The 22,022-nt window shown below is 48.6% G+C and overlaps 1 protein-coding gene across 3 annotated transcripts in view; it reads right to left on the bottom strand.

The window, feature by feature from the left end:
• Positions 1 to 22,022, bottom strand: part of DBF4B (DBF4B-CDC7 kinase regulatory subunit) — a 42,672-nt gene that overhangs the window by 5,454 nt on the left and 15,196 nt on the right. For 2 of the 3 annotated variants that reach the window (XM_061392100.1, XM_061392099.1), the window contains exons 4-11: positions 13,710 to 13,864; positions 11,524 to 11,709; positions 10,528 to 10,578; positions 9,648 to 9,735; positions 8,451 to 8,524; positions 6,721 to 6,754; positions 5,267 to 5,312; positions 2,708 to 2,824 (exon numbers count right to left, since the gene is read on the bottom strand). In XM_061392100.1, the coding sequence (XP_061248084.1) occupies positions 2,708 to 2,824; positions 5,267 to 5,312; positions 6,721 to 6,754; positions 8,451 to 8,524; positions 9,648 to 9,735; positions 10,528 to 10,578; positions 11,524 to 11,709; positions 13,710 to 13,864 (751 nt within the window). The remainder of the gene's footprint in view (positions 1 to 2,707; positions 2,825 to 5,266; positions 5,313 to 6,720; positions 6,755 to 8,450; positions 8,525 to 9,647; positions 9,736 to 10,527; positions 10,579 to 11,523; positions 11,710 to 13,709; positions 13,865 to 22,022) is intronic. The other variant, XM_061392101.1, reaches the window with a different exon arrangement.

Below are 22,022 nucleotides of genomic sequence, written 5' to 3'. Positions count from 1 at the left end.
GAAGAACTGACTCATTGGAAAAGACCCTGATGCTGGGAAAGATTGAACGCAGGAGAAGGGGACGACAGAGAATGTGATGGTTGGATGGTATCACCGACTTGATGGACATGAGTTTGAGCAAACTTTGGGAGTGGGTGATGGACAGGGAAGCCTGGCGTGCGGCAGTCCATGGGGTCGCAAAGAGTCAGACAAGATGAGCGACTGAACTGAACTGAACTGATCCCTCCTCCATCTGCTTTCCCCTTTGGTAACCATAAATTTGTTTTCCATGTCTGTGAGTCTATTTTGTAAATAAATTCATGTGTATTATTTTTTAGATTCCACATATAAGTGATATGATATCTCTCTTTCTCTGATTTGCTTCACTCATAATCTCTATTAAATCCACCCATGTTGCTACAAATGGCATTGTTTCAGTCTTGCTTATGGTTCAGCAGAGCAGTATTTCACTGTGTGTGTGTATACATATACATACGCACCACATCTCCTTTATCCATTTATGGACATTTAGGTTGGTTCCGTGTCTTGGCTATCGTAAATATTGCTGCTATGAGATTGGGGTGCAAGTATCTTTTTGAATTAGCATTTTCTCCAGATATACGCCTATGAGTGGGACTGCTGGGTCACATGGCAACTCTATTTTTAATTTTTTAAGGGAACTCCATACTGTTTTCCACAGTGGCTACACCAATTTACATCCCCACCAACAGTGTAGAAGGGTTTCCTTTCCTCCACATCCTCTCCAGCATTTATTACTTGTAGTCAGTCCTGCATTTTTAAACGGCCTGTAGGGTACTGGTATTTGAGCAAATTCAGTGGGTCCAAACTATTCCCCTAAGGACTTTCTAAGTATGACACAAAACCCAGGAAACAGTAAAAAAAGCTCAACGACAAACAATTAAAAATATATATATGCATGGTAGAAAATATAAGCAAACTCAAAAAAACACACCAGGAACTGAGGAGGATATTTATAACTAATAACATAGCCAAGGGCTCCTTACAAATCAATAAGTGATCAATAACTGAATAGAAAAACTGGCAAAGGCTATGAAAAAGGTTCACACAAAAAGAGATTTAAAAAAAGAGAGATTCAAATGATCCAACATAGGAAAACATATTTAAGCTCATTCATAAAGAGAAAAATGAAAATTACATTACACTGAGATATGGGTTTTGATCTATCAGACTGGCTGAAGTCACAAGTCTGACAGCTCACTCTCTTAGCCACGGGGATGGGAGAATGGGCTCTGGTCCACTGCGAGTCAAAGTGTGCCCTGGCATTACCTCCACGAAAAGCGATTTGGCTGCACTTCTCAAAAGTATAAATGTAGGCACCCTTGACCTGGCATTTCCACTTTTAGGAATTTGTCCTGCAAACATACTTGAACAATCATAGATTTACTCTGAACAAGGCTATTCACCGCAGAAGACTGGAAATCATCCATGCATATGTTAAATAAAATACGGTAAATCCGTACCATGGAATACCCTGCAGTGATTAAAGGGAATGAAGAAGCTCTTCGGGTACTAATAGGAAATTAAGAAATATTCAGTGGAAAAAAAAGCAAGATCCAGCACAGTGAATATTTGGCTACTCTTTGTGAGGAGAGAGAACAAAGGGTACACGGTGTACTGTCCATAAACTCTCTCTGGAGAGACTCATGGTCTCGAGATTGGAGGATGGGCAAAGAATACAGACGCTTCACTGTAAACCCTTCATCTTCCCTTTATCAGCTCCTGTGCCATCCCCAGGCCTTCCCAGGCCAAGCACCCCCCGCAGCCCCAGCCCAGGCAGCCGCTGGGCTGCCCCTCTTGTGTCCCTTGTATCTTCTGGGAAAGGGATGAAGGGCCCTTGGACTTCACCCTGGCTTGTCCTCGCCTTCCTCCGCTCTTTATCTACTGCCACAGTCCCTTTCTGTTTTTCCTCCCATTCGCACTATTTCCTGACCCCTTAGCCCCTGTCTGCTGGTGGAAACCACAGGTCGTCCTCCCTGGCACTGGGGACCCTCAGGCTGGGCATCTGCCCTCTAGTCTCCTGGCCCGTAAGTTAGAAAGGTCTGGGAAGGTGTCCAGGTCATCACCTGAACCGCATGCCTTCTGCATGTTGGTCAATGAAGGGTCCAAACTCACCTATCTGCAGAGTAGGGGTACCAAGCAGCCTACAAGTCACTTCAGGCCACACAGTGTGGCAGGTCCCCCAGACCCTCTGCCTGCTATGTTTAGCTTCAAAGGCCTCAAACCTGGACGTGCACTGAAACCACGTGGGGAGCCTGGGAGCACGGAGCTCTGGGGGCTCCATCAGCAGAGACTGTGATTCCGCAGCGGGGGAGTCCAGGAACCTGCATTTTTAACGGGCCCCCAAGGAGACTCCCTTAAGCTACAGTCCATGGGGTTGCAAAGAGTCAGACATGACTGAGTGACTTCACTTTCACAAGGAGACTCTAAGAAAGGAGGTTTATACTCTGAGGTTCAGAAACCAGCCTCGTGCCCTTTGGACACAAGTCAAGTTCTTCAGTATGGATGGAGAACACCAGATAAAACGGATGAACACTCCCGGTGTCCCTCTTCTCTGGGCTAAGTTCCCAGAATAGACTTTGCCTAAGGAGCTAACACATGGCCATTCCCCAGGCTGACCAGCAAGCCCCCAGTGGGGAGGACTTTGACCTGGAACCAGCCCTTGTACTCAGGAACCAGAAAGACCCACCTGGTATGGTGCGAGCTGCTTGGAGTCATCGGGGCCTCAAAAGGACTGGTGGCTTTGGGTCCCAGAAAAGAAATTTCAGGAAAGGATTTAAACTGAAGGTGGAAAGGACGAAACTTCCTGAAACACACAAAACTTCCACTTTGACTCCAGTGGTGAAGGGAAAAGGCGAGGAAGAGGGGCCAGCCCAAATCCTGAGAATTCCCATCTTAATAAAGCAGACTCTCACCTGCCCATCTTTTTTGGGCCATGTCACACAGCATGTGGGATCTTAGTTCTCTGACCAGGGATCAAACTCGTGCCCCCTGTATTAGAAGCTCAGAATTTCAACCACTGGACCACCAGGGAAATCCCTCACTTGCCCAGCTTTTAAATACTAGAGCAACATTCTTATCTGCCTTACTGGGTTAGATTAATATTTTAAATGAACACTCTTCCTGTCTACTTTCCAAGCCTGTTTACAATCACTGCCTCCCCCATATCCTGCAACCTCTGAGCTGAGCAGAATAACGGTGTTTTCATGTTTTATATCACAGAAGAGGAAACGAAGCCCTAAAGGTTCTGTGGCTTGCCCAAGGGCTCGTGACCTATAAGCAGCCAAGTCCAGATGGGAAGCCACGTCTCCCAACTTCTGATCTAGTTCCTCCCACCTTTCCATTTTGTTTCTCGACCCTCAAGTGACCTCTGAGAACTCTAGCATGCCAGAATCTAAACGCAAGGATGTTAAGACCAGATCAGTGATCTTCCTGTTCCATGAAGAGGAATATTTTTGCTACGGGCTGGGCCTTTGTACTATCTGAGGGGTGGTGCTCTGAATGGAAAAGAGAGGCGCAGTGAAGGTTCTGGGCAGTCAGACATACACTGAGTCGTTTGCCTTAAGTAGCTCACATTCAGGAGACTCTCGGAGCCAGACATGGTGATCTGTGGGTACTCGGCAGCCCCTGACCACACCATGTTGGGGTGCAGTGGACAGTGCTCCAGGGGAAAGCAGGCCCTGGGTACCAGGGGCATATTGAGACGCTGCAGCCTCAGGAGGAAATTAACCAATGAGTCTTCTTGGGGACTTATCTGGCAGTCCAGTGGCTAGGACTCCGAGCTTCCACCGCAGGGGGCCCTAGTTTGATTCCTGGTTGGGGAACCAAGATCCCATAGAGTGCACAGCACAGCCAAAATAAAATGTCTTCTTGGATCCTGAAGGAGAAGGAGGCGCCCTTCACAGCCCTGGTACCCGCCTTTCGCCCTCCTCCGTGTTATTTTGTTTCTGCTGAGGAGGTTGAAAAGTTGAGGCTGGTGCGGCTATGTTGAGTTTTGAAGAGCGCCTGCTTTAGAACAGCATGCAAAGAAGGATCGAGAGAAGGCTCAGCTCCATGTGCAGAGACACTAAGGCCCTAGTGGCGTCTCGGCCACAGAGTTCCAGTCATGACTATTTGTACCCGCTGGTTGTGAAAGGTGGACTGTGACGGACATGCCCCTCCCCCAACCCGCCTGGACGGGGAGATGAGAGGGCTTCCTTCCAGCCCTGGATTCCTCCTACTGGCTTTTGAGCCACCAGCGCCAACTCTGTCCGGTGTGGCGCTGTCATGTGAGGCATGGGCAGGCCTGCCAGGCTCCTGGGGCTGGGTCTCTTGGTGGCCAGCCCAAAGCTGAGGGACACAGAGCATTCTGACCCAGGAGTCTCTTCTGGGGACACCTGGGCTTTAAAAAAACTTCTGGGGTTAATTCTGGATTTTCACAGACTTTTAATCTAGTACTTACCGAAGAGTCAGTGACAACCCAGGTAGCTAACAGCTCATCAGGTTATCATTGATGTGACTCTCCTGCTAGGTAAGAAAGGGCCCTCACGGGGACAGACAGGGCAGAGGGGAGAGGGCCCCAGGCTGGATGTGGACTCTAGCCTCAAACTGAGACTTACTAGCAAAGTGGCTGTGTTCGTGTCCCTTAATGTCTCTGACCTCATTTTCCCCACTGGGAAGAGGATGGACTCTTCTCATGGCAGTTTTACCCATGGCTATGAGGAGATAACACATACCAGGAAAGGGTTTCACACAGCAAATGGAAAGGCTTGGTCAAGTGTTGATACAAGGTGATCTGACAAGGGAACCCCAATAGCACCGCAGAGATCCTCACTTTAGCAAAGACTGTACCAGCACTAACACCAGCAATGATTTCGTATTGAGTGTCAGTGTACACATGGGGGAAATGGGGAGTCAAACAGCCTGGATGCAACATCACAGACTCAAAAACACAGAGCTTTGAAAGGAAGGAATTCAGGGACTTCCTTGGTGGTCCAGTGGCCAAGACTGAGTTCCCAGTGCAGGGAGCCCAGGTTCGATCCCTGGTCAGGGGACTGGACCCCACGTGCTACAACTAAGACCTGGCACAGCCAAACAAATAAATATTTAAAAAAATAAGAAAAGAATTCACCTATAGGATTATTAACCTCTGACTCATGACCAAGAGGAGTGCCAGCTGGGATTGGCTCCTCTGATCTATGAGACCTCCCCATGGCAGCTTGGGGCCCCTGAGTACCTCTCCTCTATGTAGGTCTGGTGGTCCACTCACCTGCTCTCATCTTCGACTTTGAGGAACGGTGCCTTCAGTCTGGCCACTGGAAGGAAGAGTGTGCCTGTCAGCCATCTGTCTGCCCTGGTGCAAAGCCTAAGCTCTGCCCGCAGGAAATGCTCAGAGAGACGAGGCTCTGCCAAAGCCCAAGAGTCTCTCAGAGCCAGAGCCCTCGTGGCCCCAAGGAGTGCCTTTCCTTTGGCTGAGTGAGGCCCCTGCTGCCATCTCCTCCAGCCTCTACCACCCCAGGGTCCTAAATGTGCCCACCCTCAGCTTCCTGCATGTGGGTGCTGAAGGCTGTCAACCTTGAGGGTCAGGAACCTGGCTGGGTAAGAGAAACCCGGCCCTTGCTGGTTTCTGCTAAGAGCCTCAGCTCCTTCCCAGATCTTAATTCCTGGTGTCTTAGAATCCCAAGGGGCCCTGAGGATGGTTCTCAGACAGAATTCTCCACGAGGAGTCTGGGGTTTCAGAGAGGAGGAACGGCAAGGAGGAGAACTGAAGAGTGTTTCGAGGTCTTGGCAGAAGGACAGTTTAAAAAAAAAAAAAGTGAAATCTGGTTCTTGAAAAAAATAGGGCAAAGGGGTGCTGGGAAAACAGATTTGGAGTCAGTTAATCAAGAGATTTGTCCCCTACTACCTGGCTATCTGCAGTAAACAGATTCTCTGAGGCATTATAAACCCCTTCTGCCCTTCCACGATGCCCAAAAGTCCTGTCAAAGGGGCAGTTGAGGCACTGAAAGGCTGGGCACAGCTAGCTGCCACAAATCCCCAAGAGGCTGGCGCTTCTCAGCTCCCAGTGCCCGAGCAGAAGCAGCCTTTCTTCCTTAATTACTTTTTTGGGGTGACTCCTCATCTTTCTAATTAACTGACACAGTGATTAAAATCAATTCTCCCACAGACTTCCTTGATTTGCAAGCGTAAGAGGTGCCAAGTGACTTTCCTTATTAGTTCCCACTTGTGCACGAATAAATGCCACCGACAGAGCATCTTTGGGAGAAATATCCAGGGGGAGAAACTTTCCTGCTGTCCAAGAGGAGCCGGGAGCTGGGCCCGTCAATCTGCCTATTTGTCAATTTCAGGGAGTTTGGCATTTCTGAAAGTAGTAGGCAGCTGTCAAACTGCCCACCCAAACTGCTCCTGAATCAGAAAGAAAAGGATGCTGAACTTCCATTGATGCCTGGGAACAGCCAGAGGCTGCAGGAGCCAGAGCAACCACAGGAGGTCTTCGCTCTACAGAGAAGGCCCGGCCCAGCAGCCCTGGACTTGCTCACAGACTCCCTCTCCCGCTGCCCTCCTCTCTGAAGCTCGGGCCCTGGCAACAGGACGAGGCTGTACACAACCTGGACTTGCTTCCTGCCGCAGAAAAGTGAGCAGATGCTGCCACAGAGGGAGTCGTGGGGGAGCGTTTAGGGAGGGAGGGATGGCAATTAAATGAGGAAGAGCTCCTGCACTGACCTTTCCGTGTTCTTGACTCTGCTGGACATGTTCCCTGAATGGAAAGGAAAAATAGGTTAAGGATGTGAGGGAGCTAGGGGGGTCGAGGAACTGGGCCCGGTGAGCCGAGCTGCTGCTTGTCTGCCCCACTTTAGCTTTCTGCCCACGGCTGGACCCTGAGCTGGAGCAGACCTGAGCACCATGCTCTTTGCATGGTGAGCTCTGAGCGTGAATCTCAAGGGCCCTGACTTTGTGCAAGGAATGCAGGGCAGAGCAAAGAGCAAGCAAGGGCTGGGGAGCAAACCCAACCACTGTGGGAATGGGGCCCGTGCCGCCCATGATGTTCGGGGTTCCCACCTAACACCCTGGATGTGGCACAGATGAAACTGCAGCAGGTGACACACCTGGCGCCGAGGAAGGGCTCACTGGCAGCAGCCCGTGTATTCTGGGCGCGGCTGGCATGCCAGGGCAGCCGACAGGATGAGGGTGAAGACAATGCCTTTTGGTTTTCAGTACCCTATCTTACACACCCTGACTGTGTTTGTCAAAACTGGCTTTCAGGCCAAGGTCAAACAAAGCTAATGTTACAAGCCAAATGAAACAAAATTTTTAAAAAATCAGCTAAAGAGTTGGGAGGGTGTGGATAGAATGAGAGATCCAGTGGCTATGTAACTGTCTGGGCCTCTGGGCCCAAGGGGATTCCAGATTCTCTTCCAGGCCACGCCACCAGGGCCAACACAGCCCAAAGAAGCCTTCAACAGGCCCTCCCCCATCAGCAGACTGCACCCAAAACTTGCCCCAAAAGAGTCCCAAGTAGCTACAAAAGAGATTATTAAGCGAACAAAGCAAAGTAATAATACTACACATTTGCGTAAAAGGGGGGAATTTCGATGTATTTGCTTGTAGATACTTGGGAGTCCTGGAAGGACATTTGCACAACTGTTCACACTATTGACCTCAGGGAGGGAGCTTGGTGGTTGGGGAGCAGAACTTGGAGGGGAAAGAGACTTTCAGTATATTCGACCCCATGGACTGTAGCCAGCCGGGCTCCTCTGTCTATGGGATTTTCCAGGCAAGGATACTGCAGAGGGTTGCCATTTCCTCCTCCAGGGGGAATCATCCCAACCCAGGGATCAAATTCTGGTCTCTTGCATTGCAGGCTGATTCTTTAATGCTTGTGCCATCAGGGAAGGCCTGTACACATTACAGCGAAACCTTAAAGATGCCCAGACCAGAGGGGTGGGGTGAGGGCAGGTGAGGCTGAGCGTTCCACCTGGTTTGGATGTGGTCCCTCTCCTGGGTGCCAGGCCCTGGACGGACTTGTAGGGCCTGATTCTTCCTTGAATTCAGGGCTGGGTGAAGACCCTGAAGCTTTAAATCAGCCTGGGCTCTCTTGAGGTAGTACACAGTTCTAACCCCAGAAAAAGAAGGAAAAGCCAAACAAGAATTTGGAATATGGCAGCTATTTCAAATGCCACCACCCCTCTGCCATCACCCATGCAATCTGCAGGCTTGTTTCCAGACCAAGAACTATCCCCAGAATGGCAGCCTGGCCAGCAGGCCATGAGGACTTACCTGCAGGCAGTCCTTGGCCCCACACAGGGCTGCGGGCACCAGGGCTGAGCTGAGAGGCTGTGTTCCTCCCACTTTTCCCAGCAAGGCCAGGAGGAGGTGACTGGGGCAGGTCATGGATTTCCCAATGCTGTCACAGACTTTCCCATTTCCCTTCGGTTTGGGAGGGGATGACTTACCTCTGGCTTCTTCAGCCCTTGTTTCTTCACACGTGGAGCATCAAGAGACAGTTGCTGCACCCGTATCAGCATTTCTGGGGAGGAAACAGAGGGCTGTGGCCAAAGGCTTCCTCTTCTTGTTTCCCCAGCACAGCCCTGTCCTGGGGCTGGGGGACTGAAGGTCCCACCTGGCCTGGCTCACTGGATCACACCAGCCTTGCCTGCCACCTTCTGGCTACGTGTCATCTCTGCACCTGCTGATAATAAAAGAGCTCAGGCTCCTCTATCCCTGGAAAAGTACCTGTGCTGGCTGCATGCTCCTTTGGAGCACTGAATACAAGTCTTGAACAGGAGGTGCCTGATGACCCATAAGGGCTTTAAGGTGCTACTGAAGAGCAGTTTTGTGGGGGAGATCAAGCCCTGGCATTTACTCAGTTATATCCTTGGTGGGAGACCCAGCAGGAGCTATACGTGCTGGAGCTTCTCTAATACACAGAAAAGCAGGAAATTAGATCAAGTCAGAAATGGCTGGTTTTCCAGAGACGATGGAACCTCCCACCATCCCAGACCAGGACCTGCCCTGGCACAGCTCCCTGCCCCTCCGGCAGATCTCAGGCTGGATCTAGACCTGCCCCCTTTAATGGGTCAGAGAAAATGCCAGACTCAAAGTGGAGCTGGGTGGGAGGGCTGGCCACTGCCAGCAGATTCAAGACAGCTGCTCTCATGTAAATGTATTACAGCCTGCACACAGGTGGTTATAATGTGTGGCAAACCCTAGAGAAAAGAAAGAACAGGAAATGTAGTTGAGCCAAACTAGGAGGGAATGTGGGCCTGGTAAGACTATGGGTAATTTACTCAATCTATTCTCTGAGGCTCAACTTCCTCATCTGTACAATGGGCAGAGACTGTGGTGAGGATTAAATGAGGTGTTTGTGTTTCCTAGTTCGGAGTAAATACCTGATAAGGGGTAATGGATACTAGGATTGGTTCTTATTCAATCCTGCTGAGGAAAGCTGGCCCCGGGGTTAAAGGAAGCAGCCCTTCCCAGCACCTGCGCTCTGCTATCGCTGCGGCTGCTCTCCACCTCTGTGGACCAACACAGTAAGTGACTGAATACATCTGGCTTCAGCCAGTACATGACGCGGACCCCTCTCACAGCCCAGGTTCCCAGGCAAAGATGCCAACCCTCCCCTCTGCGGCCCTGGGCAGGAAGGGTACCGTCCACGTGGAGAATCTGCACCCCCCAGGAGCGGGCGTTGCTCAGGAGGCTGCTGCCGTGCCCACTGCCGCCTCCACTGCTGCTGCCCTGGAAAGACAAGCGGAGTGAGGCAGGAGGACGAGACCCCTGCCTGAGGCTCAACCACCTGGGGACAGGCTGGCCTGGCTTCTGGGAGCTCCAGGTCATCCATGTGCGGAGCTGTTGCGAGAAGGCGGGCAGGGAGCAAGCACAGAGCCTGGAAAGTCGACTTCAAACCCTGGGAGGACCCTGTCCTTCGCAGAGGGCTGGCCACCTTGGGAGGCACGGATCTGGCTGGTGGCTCTGCTCCGGCCACCTCGGAACCAGGAAGGGACATGTGTGTTCATGTGAGCGGCTTGTTGGGAGAGCTTCTGTGAGGAACGCTCTGAGCCCACAGGAGGGACACAATAAACACCACCCTCATCGTACAGGAAGCTACGCTGGCCACACCACCCTCCTGCATCACAGACCACGGCCAGGGCACCCGCCTGATGGCACTTGAACCACTCCTCTGCAAGATCACATTAACTCTTCCTGCTGCCACTCAACTGTAATGGCCCTGGGTCCTCACAGAAGGGACAAACAGCTACGTGCGAAAGACACCCCACCGCATTTCTCCCAGGTTCTTAAGATCATGGAGTCAAAACCTGGCTCTTCCACCTCCAGCCTGGGTGACTCTGGACAGATGACTGAACTCCTCTGAGCCCCACTTCCTCGTCAGAAAGGAGGAAATCATGACAGTGCTACAAGTCTGGCCGGGCATGCCTTTTGTGTCAGTGCTTCAGAAGAACCTTCAGAGGCGGGGCTTATTCTCTCCCTGCGCCAGACACACCGGCCTCCAGCCCGGCCCCCTCGGCTCACCTGGTTTCTGATGGCCTTCTGCAGGAGCTCCTTCCCTCTGCTCAGAGGCACCTGGCGGAAGAAAGGAGCGATGGGGGAGCTGTGGAGACCACCTGCGCACAAACACACGTTTCCACAGGGGCTGGCCAGGATGTCTGGGAGTCATGTCCCTCGGAAAGCTGGGAGCAGGGACATCTGAGCAGCGGCAGAAGTGAAAGCTGGGAGAACCTTCCAGAGGTAAAGGCAAAGCCATCCTCAGGTTCGGGTCACTCACGGGGAGCTGCAGCCCCGGCGGCCTGAAGCCTGGGGAGGGGCATTTTGAATTCACCCAAGGTCAAGTGTTACAAAGGTCCCGAGACCTCTCTTCTTCTTCTTTGTTATTTTTTTAGACCTCTCTTTAAAAGCTCACACTCCCCAGCAGACAAGTGTCAGTCAATCCAAACAAGCCCTCTCTCGTTTATTCCCCTACTGTTTCTTTTTCTTATTTTTTACAAAAATGTTTATTTATTTTTGGCTGTGCTGGTGGTCTTCAGTGCTGCACGTGGACTTTTTCTAGTTGTGATAAGCAGGGGCTACTCGAGCTGTGGTGTGTGGGCTTCTCTTGTTGCAGAGCGCAAGTTCAAGAGCAAACAGATTCAGTAGCTGAGTGCATGGGCTTAGTTGCCCCATGGTATGTGGGATCTTCCTGGACCAGGGATCAACCCCATGGACCCTGCAGTGGCAGGTGGATTCTTAACCACTGAACCACCAGGAAAGTCCTCCCCTACTGTTTCTGAATCTCAGACTCTGAAGTCCCAGGAAAAGTGAATATTTATCACAGAAGGGAGGGCATAGGGACGGCATGTCACTGAGGTGTGTGGATCCAGAGCTGTGATAAGATAGTTTCAGCCCCTGAATTCAAATGAGAGATTAAAATAAACCAGATGAAACTAAAACCAGAAACTGTTGAAGTGGGCTGACAAAGGCCTACTTCCTTTGTTTACTAGACACACACTTCCCACCCCACGAGGTTCTTACTGGGTCCATGGCTTTCTGTGCGGGCCTAGCACGGCTGCCTTTTGGGTTGGCCACGGGCGGTGTGTCCACTGTGACCTCGCTGGGGCTGGGGCAGCCTCTGTGACTTGTCCTGCTGCTCTCGGCCTTCGCCTCCCTGCGGCTGGACACGATGTAACTTACTTCTTTGCTCAGAAAACCCTCAATTACCTGAAACCAGATCACAGAGGTGGCTGAAACCCAAAAGGCAGAAGTAGAATCATCAATATTGACAGGTTGAGGAAGGAAATCAGGTCAGCTCACAGAAGCTCCAGAATTAATGTCCTTAAACAGATCAGATGCAATCCTGTGCTGGGCCCCCGAGAAGACATCATCCCAAAATATAATAAGGTTTATGTACAGGACACAGGTTCTTGACTCCAGAACTGTAGTCCTCCCAGCAGAGCCTTGTGGGCTCTGAATATCTGACTGGTGAGGGTTTGCCGAAAGAGAGAGAGCACGCTGATGGGACTGGAGGATCAGGAGCTTGGCTAAGCCATGGATTTGCTGTGAAGATACACTGGGCCATCCAGATGCTGCATCTGTCATCTTTACCACACTACCAAGAGGAGCCTGAAATAAAATTGGGTTCTGGATATTACTCAGCTGCGTAAGTGTCCGCTCATCTTACCTGCAAGCCTTTATGACACTGAGAGGGTCTGACTCATCCTAAGAAACCCAAAACAGTGCTGGAAACACAATGACACAACTCATGTCTGGGGGAAGAAGAAAAGATGGAAATAAGCAGTAGTGAGCTGGCAAATGCTTAATGCCAGACTCTTGGGGGGAAAGGGGAAAAAAAAAGCCCTGCTTTGTAGCGTTTGCTGGTTTCTGTGGGGTAAAATACTACTGGGGCTGATTTCAAGGTAGCCATATGACATCCCTGAATGTGGGAGTGGAAAGAGATGCTAATAACTGGTTTTCATGAGCCAGGACCAGCCAGCCCCAGCACCCTGTGAAAGGAAGGATGGATGATCTCTCTGCGGTGTGATGGGAGAAACCTGGCACGTAGGTTTAAAAAAGAAGTTGCGGTCCCTCAAAAGCTAAACATGGATTACCACCCGACCCAGCAACTCCTCTCCGAGGTATGCGTCCAACAGAATTGAAAACAGGGACTCGAAGGGACACTTGTCGACCCACGTTCACAGCAGCATTATTCATAACAGCTAAAATGCAGAAACAAACCGAGTGTCCATTAACGTATGAATGGATAAGCAAAATGTGGTCTGTCCATACGGTGGAGCACTATTCAGTCATGAGAGAGAAAGGAAACTCTGATCTACTCTACAGCACGGGTGAGCCTTGAAAGCTTTATGTTAAAGTGTAACCAACCAGAAGCAAAAGGACCAACACCAGTGACCCCACTGATCCCACTTCTCTAGAACGGGCAAATTCAGAAACATAACGTAGATGTGAGTGCTGGGGAGGTGGGGGAGGTGAAAGGGGAAGTTCTGGCTTAAAGGTTACAGAGCTTCTGTTTGGGGTGATCAAAGTTTGGGAAACAGAGAGTGATGGTTACACAACAGGGTGAATGTAATTAATGTCCATGAACTTAAAAATAATTAATTTCCAGGGACTTCTCTGGTAGTCCAGTGATTAAGAATCCACCTTCCAATGCAGGGGACATGGGTTCCATCTCTGGTTGGGGAACTAAGCCCATACGCTGCAGTTACTGAGCCTGTGTGCCACAATAAAGACCCATGGCAGCCAAATTTAACAAAAAAACAAAATAAAACTTTTTTTAAATTAAGAAGAATGAACCTATAAACAATTACAAAGGCATATTTTATGTCATATAAATTTTATCACCATTTAAAAAAATCTTTAAAGTGATAGGTTGAAGGAGTATGTCTGTCTACCTTCTGTAATATGGCAAAAAGATAAATGATTTCAGGGCCACACATTTCTCCTATCCCAACAAGTCCACTCCTTAGCAGTGCCACTCTGCTGTTCCAGTTCTCCAGAATTCTAGAATGAACAGAAATTACTTTTCTAATTAGGAAAAAAAAAATTATCTTTACTTTTAAAAAATGGTTTACATTTAAGCTGCTTTGGAAAATGCAGTGATACCCCTGACAATACCTGGAAGTCACAGGCAGAACCCCTCTCCAGCTCCTGCCCTTGAATCCATGAAGGCACGTGGCACCACAGGGGAGAAGTAGGTTACCTACCCCACCCAGCTGCTGAATGGCCCCCGTCAAAAACTGGAGGTTCTTGCCGGCGGGCAGATCCAAGTAGAAGGATTTTCCAGAAAAGGGCTGCCTCCTGGCATCTGGTGAGCTCTTCTGGCATTTTCCCAGACAACTGGAAACTGCAAGCTGAGCTCCTAGAAGACAACAATAAAGGGGAAGACAGTGAAAAGCTTGAGGTAAGAGAGACCCCTAGGGGTCAAGGAGCCTTTGTGGCCGACAGCCCCTGTGTGGTGCCTGGCCAGGCCCTGGCCACCAAGGCGGACACGAGACTCCTGCTCCTGCCCTTGGGAAGCCCAGGTGCAGAGAAACCCAATCCGCATACATGGATGTTGGAATGTAAAATGGTGCAGCCACTTTAGACAACAGTGCCGCTGTTTCTTGAAAGGTCAAGGATAGAGTTAACATAAGACTCAGCAATCCGATTCCTAGGCATACTCCCAGGAGAAATGAAAACATACATCCAGATAAAGTTCACAGCAGCATTACTCATTGTAGCCCCAAAGTGGCAACAATTCAAATGTGAATAAAACAGTAAGCAAAATGCAGCACATTCATATGATGGAATACTATTTGGCAATAAAAACCAATGAACTATCAGGACTTCCCTGGTAGTCCAGTAATTAAGAGTCTGCCTGCCAATGCAACGGACACCAGTTCAATCCCTGGTTGGGGAACTAAGATCCTACATGCCATAGGGATCCAGTGGCAGCCAAATTAATTAATTAAAAAAGTGAAAGTGAAAGTCACTCAGTTGTGTCCGACTCTTTGCAACCCCAGTTGTCCAGGCCAGAATACTGGAGTGGGTAGCCTATCCCTTCTCCAGTGGATCTTCCCAACCCAAGAATCGAACCAGGGTCTCCTGCTTTGCAGGCAGATTCTTTACCAACTGAGCTATCAGGGAAGCCCTGATAGCTGCACTCAATATGCCAGTAAATTCAGAAAACTCAGCAGTGGCCACAGGACTGGAAAAGGTCAGTTTTCATCCCAAAGAAAGGCAATGCCAAAGAATGTTCAAACTATCGCACAATTGCACTCATCTCACACACTAACAAAGTAATGCTCAAAATTCTCCAAGCCAGGCTTCAACAGTATGTGAACTGAGAACTTCCAGATGTTCAAGCTGGATTTAGAAAAGGCAGAAGAATCAGAGATTAAATTGCCAACATCCATTGGATCATAGAAAAAGCAAGAGAATTCCAGAAAAACATCTACTTCTCCTTCACTGGCTGTGTGGATCACAACAAACTGTGGAAAATCCTTAAAGAGATGGGAATATCAGACCACTTGACCTGCCTCCTGAGAAATCTGTATGCAGGTCAAGAAGCAACAGTTAAGACCAGACATGGAACAATGGACTGGTTCCAAATTGGGAAAGGAGTAAGTCAAGACTGTATATTGTCACCCTGCTTATTTAACTTATATGCAGAGTACATCATGAGAAATGCTGGGCTGGATGAAGCACAAGCTGGAATCAAGATTCTGGGAGAAATATCAATAACCTCAGGTATGCAGATGACACCACCCTTATGGCAGAAAACGAAGAAGAACTAGAGAGACTCTTGATGAGAGTGAAAGAGGAGAATGAAAAAGCTGGCTTAAAACTCAACATTCAAAAAACTAAGGTCATAGAATCTGGTCCCATCACTTCTCGGCAAATAGATGGGGAAACAATGGAAACAGTCAGACTTTATTTTCTTGGGCTCCAAAATCACTGCAGATGGTGACTGCAGCCATGAAATTAAATGCTTGCTCCTTGGAAGAAAAGCTATGACTAACCTGGACAGCATATTAAAAAGCAGAGACATTACTTTGCTGACAAGGATTTGTCTAGTCAAAGCTATGGTTTTTCCAGGGGTCATGTATGGATGTGAGAGTTGGACCATAAAGAAAGCTGAGTGCCGAAGAATTGATGCTTTTGAACTGGGGTGTTGGAGAAGACTCTTGAGAGTCCCTTGGACTGCAAGGAGATCAAACCAGTCAATCCTAAAAGAAATCAGTCCCGAATATTCATTGGAAAGACTTGTGCTGAAGTTGAAGCTCCAATACTTTGGCCACCTGATACGAAGAACTGACTCATTGGAAAAGACCCTGTTGCTGGGAAAGATTGAATGCAAGAGGAGAAGGGGACAACAGAGGATGAGATGGTTGGATGGCATCACCGACTTGATGGACATGAGTTTGAGCAAGCTCCAGGAGTGGGTGATGGACAGGGAAGCCTGGCGTGCTGCAGTCCAGCTGCTAAGTCGCTTCAGTCATGTCCGACTCTGTGCGACCCCATAGATGACAGCCCACCAGGCTCCCCGTCCCTGGGATTCTCTAGGCAAGAACACTGGAGTGGGTTGCCATTTCCTTCTCCAATGAAGTCAGAGGTGGACCCAAAGGAGAGAGTAAACAAACATATGAGCCTGACAAAACTAAGAGGACAGACACTAACTGCGCTGGCTTCTCGTGTTGTGGAGCATGGGCTCTAAGGCAAGTGGACTTCAACAGTTGCGGCACATGGGCTCAATGGTTGCAGTTCCCGGGCTCCAGAGCACAGGCTCAATAGTTGTGCGGCACGGACTTAGTTGCTCCGAGGCGTGTGAGATCTTCCCAGATCAGGGATCGAACTTGTGTCTCCTGCATTGGCAGGTGGATTCTTTACCACTGAGCCACCAGGGAAGCCCCTGGACCTGATATTTTAAAAAGTTTTCTACAAAACTTTGATTCTATAAATTCCTGCAACTCTCCTATCTACCATCCAGTCAGGCTTTTAATTGGACCTCCTCAGTTAAACCCTGCTTGCCCTGATGAGATACTATTTTTCTTTTTCTGAGTTACAAATTACTTATTATCTGTCCTTGTAGTATTTTCAGCTTCATATTCTTGTTTACTCACTCCATTAGACCAAAAACTACTTGGGGAAGAGATTTTTTTTTTTTTTTAATTTGGCTGCATTGGGTCTTAGTTTCGTCAGGTGGGATCTTTAGCTGTGGCATGTGGGATCTAGTTCCCTGACCACTGATTGAACCCAGGCCCCCTGCATTGGGAGCTTGGAGTATTAGCCACGGCACCACCAAGGAAGTCCCTGGGAAGAGATGTTTGACTTACATGTGATCAGATCAGATCAGATCAGTCACTCAGTCGTGTCCGACTCTTTGCGACCCCATGAATCGCAGCATGCCAGGCCTCCCTGTCCATCACCAACTCCCGGAGTTCACTCAGACTCACGTCCATCAAGTCAGTGATGCCATCCAGCCATCTCATCCTCTGTCGTCCCCTTCTCCTCCTGCCCCCAATTCCTCCCAGCATCCGAGTCTTTTCCAATGAGTCAACTCTTCGCATGAGGTGGCCAAAGTACGGGAGTTTCAGCTTTAGCATCATTCCTTCCAAAGAAATCCCAGGGCTGATCTCCTTCAGAATGGACTGGTTGGATCTTCTTGCAGTCCAAGGGACTCTCAAGAGTCTTCTCCAACACCACAGTTCAAAAGCATCAATTCTTCGGCGCTCAGCTTTCTTCACAGTCCAACTCTCACATCCATACGTGACCACAGGAAAAACCATAGCCTTGACTAGACGAACCTTTGTTGGTAAAGTAATGTCTCTGCTTTTGATTATGCTATCTAGGTTGGTCATAACTTTCCTTCCAAGGAGTAAGCATCTTTTAATTTCATGGCTGCAGTCCCATCTGTACATTCCCATAATGCTTAAACTAGATCCTGCTTTCCCGTCCTCAGCTAGCATCTGACCTTCAAGCATTCACCCTCTGGTCCTGTAAACCTCCCTTTTCCTGAAAGTCCTAGGTATTTAGAGACTGAAAACTGGAAAGTCAGCTTGGCATTTAACAGAAAAGGCCTTTGTTCTGAGTCCTGCTTCCATCTCTTACTAGCTGTGTAACCCTAAATCTTACTTAGGATGTAATCTTAAGTAAGTAATCTTACAGTAATCTTACTTAGGATGTCTCAGTCTCTATTTCCTCACTTCTGAAATAGTGGTAATAATAAACACCCACTCTCATGGGCAGTCCATATGGGTTACGTAAAATATCATAAATGGTGTCAGGTAATGGTATTTTAAGAGTTATTCAAATACTTAATAAGCACTCAGGATGGAGACGACAGAAACATCTGATCCAGCCATACCAGGAATACCAGCTGGATGTCAGGCCAGGGCATTATTCTAACTGTAGCCATTCTGGGTCCCTCCCTAAGGCCATCTTCTCCAGAAGGTGAGCCATGTGGGGTCATAGCTCCCCAACCAGGGACTGAACCGGCAACCCCTGCACTGGGAGGTGAAGTCTAAACCCCTGAACTGCCAGGGAAGGTCCTCTTTTTCCTTTTATTGAGCAGTCTAACTGACATACAACATTATATTAGTTCCAGGGGATACAACATAATGATTCAATATTTGTATAGAAGGCATTCTCAGAGTAAGCCCTTTTGACATTCACACAGGCCTACAACTTTCTCCACAGGACCTAATCCTAGGGAAATCTCTGAGGAAAGAAGGAATTAGATGAGATGAATGGCAGAGTCAGACACGGGCATGCGGGTGAGGGCAGTGCTGCGCTGGGTGAACAGCAAGCCTAAAGCGGAAGAGCGCCAGGACTCGCAGGAGGGTGAGACCGGAGAAGGGCTTCTAGTTGTGCTCAGTGGGCCCCTGCCGCCTGTAGCCAGTGCCAGCACTGACCAGAGACAGTAGGCTAACATCAAGGCAGTGTGAGTGTATGTGAGTATGAGTGTGTGAGTGTGAAGCAGTTAACAAAAGGTCAGGGTCAAGGGGAGTTGTGAAGTCAAGGAGGTCAGTGAGCTGGCTGGCACAAATGAGCTTCCCTCCCTCCTCACTATTCATTTGGTGAATCAGGAAATTACAACTTAAGGAAAACAGCAGCTCTTGCAAATGAGCAGTACAAGGCAACACGTGTATTAGAGGTGGGTGGTGACTGAGCCCACACTGGAACCAGGGGCTTCCCACCTTAGGGTGGTTTTCCTCTTCTAACCAAACCCCAATCCCTGAACTCAAAGGAGGAGCATAACACAGAACCTAAGCTTTTGCATCTTCCTTCCAGGCGCACATTATCAGTTAGAGTGGCTAGCAATCTCAAGGGAACATTAGCTTCTAAGAAAATATGAGGCAACCAAAGAAGGCAAGTACTATAAAAGAAGCTTTCTCTGGCATAGGTGCCCTTCTGTCATAAGTAATGGACCAGACAGAAAGGAGAATTTTAAAGCATAATAAATATCTCAAGAAGGCAAGGAGCTTACTAGAAACATAAAAGAAGAACAGCAGGTAAATAAAATAATTAATTGAAGATAAGGGATATAAAAAAATACAATAGTTAAAAAACACTTCAAATAGTAAAAAAAAAAAAAAAAAAAAATCATTTAAAAATGAGCAACAGATAGACATTTCTCCAAAGGTATACAAATGACCAATACGCACATGAAAAGATACACAAGGTCATTAGCCTTGTTGCTGCTGCAGTCACCTCAGTCATGTCCGACTCTGTGTGATCCCATAGACGGCAGCCCACCAGGATCCCCCGTCCCTGGGATTCTCCAGGCAATAACACTGGAGTGGGTTGCCATTTCCTTCGCCAATGCGTGAAAGTGAAAAGTGAAAGTGAAGTCGTTCAGTCGTGTCCGACTCTTAGCGACCCCATGGACTACAGCCTACCAGGCTCCTCCGTCCATGGGATTTTCCAGGCAAGAGTACTGGAGTGGGGTGCCATTGCCTTCTCCGATTAGCCTTGTTGCTGCTGCTGCTGCTGCTAAGTCACTTCAGTCATGTCCAACTCTGTGCGACCCCAGAGACAGCAGCCCACCAGGCTCCCCCATCCCTGGGATTCTCCAGGCTACAACACTGGAGTGGGTTGCCATTTCCTTCTCCAATGCATGAAAGTGAAAAGTGAAAGTGAAGTCGCTCAGTCGTGTCCAACTCCTAGCGACCCCATGGACTGCAGCCTACCAGGCTCCTCCGTCCATGGGATTTTCCAGGCAAGAGTACTGGAGTGGGGTGCCATTGCTTTCTCCGGATTAGCCTTGTTAGGAAAATGTAAATTGAAAACACAAAGAGATACCACTTCAAACCCACTGTCTGTGTGCTGAGTTCCTCAGTCGTGTCCATCTCTTTGCGACCCCATGGACTTTAGTCTGCCAGGTTTCTCTGTCCATGGGGATTCTCCAGGCAAGAATATTGGAGTGGGTTGCCACGCCCTCCTCCAGGGGATCTTCCCAACCCAGGGATCACACCCAGGTCTCCTGCATTGCAGGCAGATTCTTTACCGTCTGAGCCACGAGGGAAGCCCAATACGAGAATTGCTTAGCAGGCCCCAGGGAGATATGAACTCCTGACACCTGGTTTATAAGACCAGCGCTCTAAACCCTGAACTATAGGGTCTCATGCCAAACGCACTAGGATGGCTTTAACAAAAAAGACAGGTAATAACAAGTGTTGGTGAGGACCTGCAGAACTGGAATCCTCATACTTTGTTGGTGGGAATGTAAATGGTGTAGCCAACAGGGAAAGTCTGCCAGTTCCTCACAAAGTTAAACAGAGACTTACCATCAGTTCAGTTCAGTTGATCAGTTGTGTCCGACTCTCCTCAACCCCATGAATCACAGCACACCAGGCCTCCCTGTCCATCACCAACTCCCAGAGTTCATTCAAACTCATGTCCATCGAGTCGGTGATGCCATCCAGCCATCTCATCCTCTGTCGTCCCCTTCTCCTCCTGCCCCAAATCCCTCCCAGCATCAGGGTCTTTTCCAATGAGTCAACTCTTTGCATAGGTGGCCAAAGTATTGGAGTTTCAGCTTTAGCATCAGTCCTTCCAATGAACACCCAGGACTGCTCTCCTTCAGAATGGACTGGTTGGATCTCCTTGCAGTCCAAGGGACTCTCAAGAGTCTTCTCCAACACCACAGTTCAAAAGCATCAATTCTTCGGCGCTCAGCTTTCTTCACAGTCCAACTCTCACATCCATACATGACCACTGGAAAAACCATAGCCTTGACTAGATGGACCTTTGTTGGCAAAGTAATATCTCTGCTTTTTAATATGCTATCTAGGTTGGTCATAACTTTCCTTCCAAGGAGAAAGCGTCTTTTAATTTCATGGCTGCAATCACCATCAGCAGTGATTTTGGAGCCCCCCAAAATAAAGTCTGATGCTGTTTCCACTGTTTCCCCATCCGACTTACCATAGGACCCAGCAATTATACTTCTAGGTATACATTCAAAGAAAAAAATGATAACCTGGAAACAAATGTTTATAACAGTATTATACATAATAGCCAGGAAACAGAAAACTCTTATGTCCATCAACTAATGAATGGATAAAATGTGGTAATCCACACAAAGGAAATAAAGAACATGAGCCTCCAGATTGAAAGTTTCCACCAAGTGCTAGCTCCATGAATGAAAAAAGTCCCATGGCACACTATTCATGAAATTTCAGGATGCTGAAGAGAAAGAGAGGATTTTGGCTTCATTTCAGGTAATATTGGAGAGGTTACCTAAAAGCCCTCCTTAACGCAAATGTCTAAAAATACTAGCTGAAATAGAAATACCAATCCTATCTAACTGCTAAGTCCACAAAATCAGTAAGACGACAACAAAAGTGCCCCACATGATGAGAAAGTTGAAAACCACAGTGGTGAAAGCAAATGCTGACTGCCCTGAGGGAGGGAGTCTATGGACTTAAAAGCAAAGAGCTTGAGACTAAAGAGCCACATGAGCCGTGGAGATGAGGTCTTGTGCAAGCCTAAAGTGGGGAGCGAGGATTGGGAACTCCTGCATGAATCTAGGAGAAAAGGGAAGCCAGAAAATAATCCATCCACTAGAAAAGATAAAAAAGGAATACTGCCTATCTTAGCCTGGGCTCCACATGAAAGGAAAATCTTCACTGAGAATCCAAAGTACAAGCCTCTCAAGAGACTGGAGTTCAAATTCATTCTAGTCGTGTGGATTAAGAACTCACTACCCCCATCACCCAACAGAGATTAACATTAAAAAGTAATCCCAGCTAGGGTTTCCCTGGTGGCTCAGTGGTAAAGAATCCACCTGCCAATGCGGGAGACAGGGGTTCGACCCCTGATCCAGGAAGATCCCACATGCCTTGGAGCAGCTGAGCCTGAGACACAATTATTGAGCCTGTGCTCTAGAGGCCGCCTGCCCTAGAGACCGTGCTCTGCAACAGGAGAGGCCATTGCAATGAGAAGCCAGTGCATGGCAACTAGAGGGACCCTCCTGGACGAAAGTAGAAAAAGCCTGAGTAGAAAAGAAGACCCAGTGCAGTCAAAAATAAATAAAT

The sequence above is a fragment of the Bos javanicus genome, chromosome 19, assembly GCF_032452875.1.
Source record: "Bos javanicus breed banteng chromosome 19, ARS-OSU_banteng_1.0, whole genome shotgun sequence".
In the NCBI taxonomy this organism is placed as follows: Eukaryota; Metazoa; Chordata; class Mammalia; order Artiodactyla; family Bovidae; genus Bos; species Bos javanicus.
Note: the sequence above shows the minus strand (reverse complement) of the source record. Positions and strands in the feature narration are given on the sequence as shown.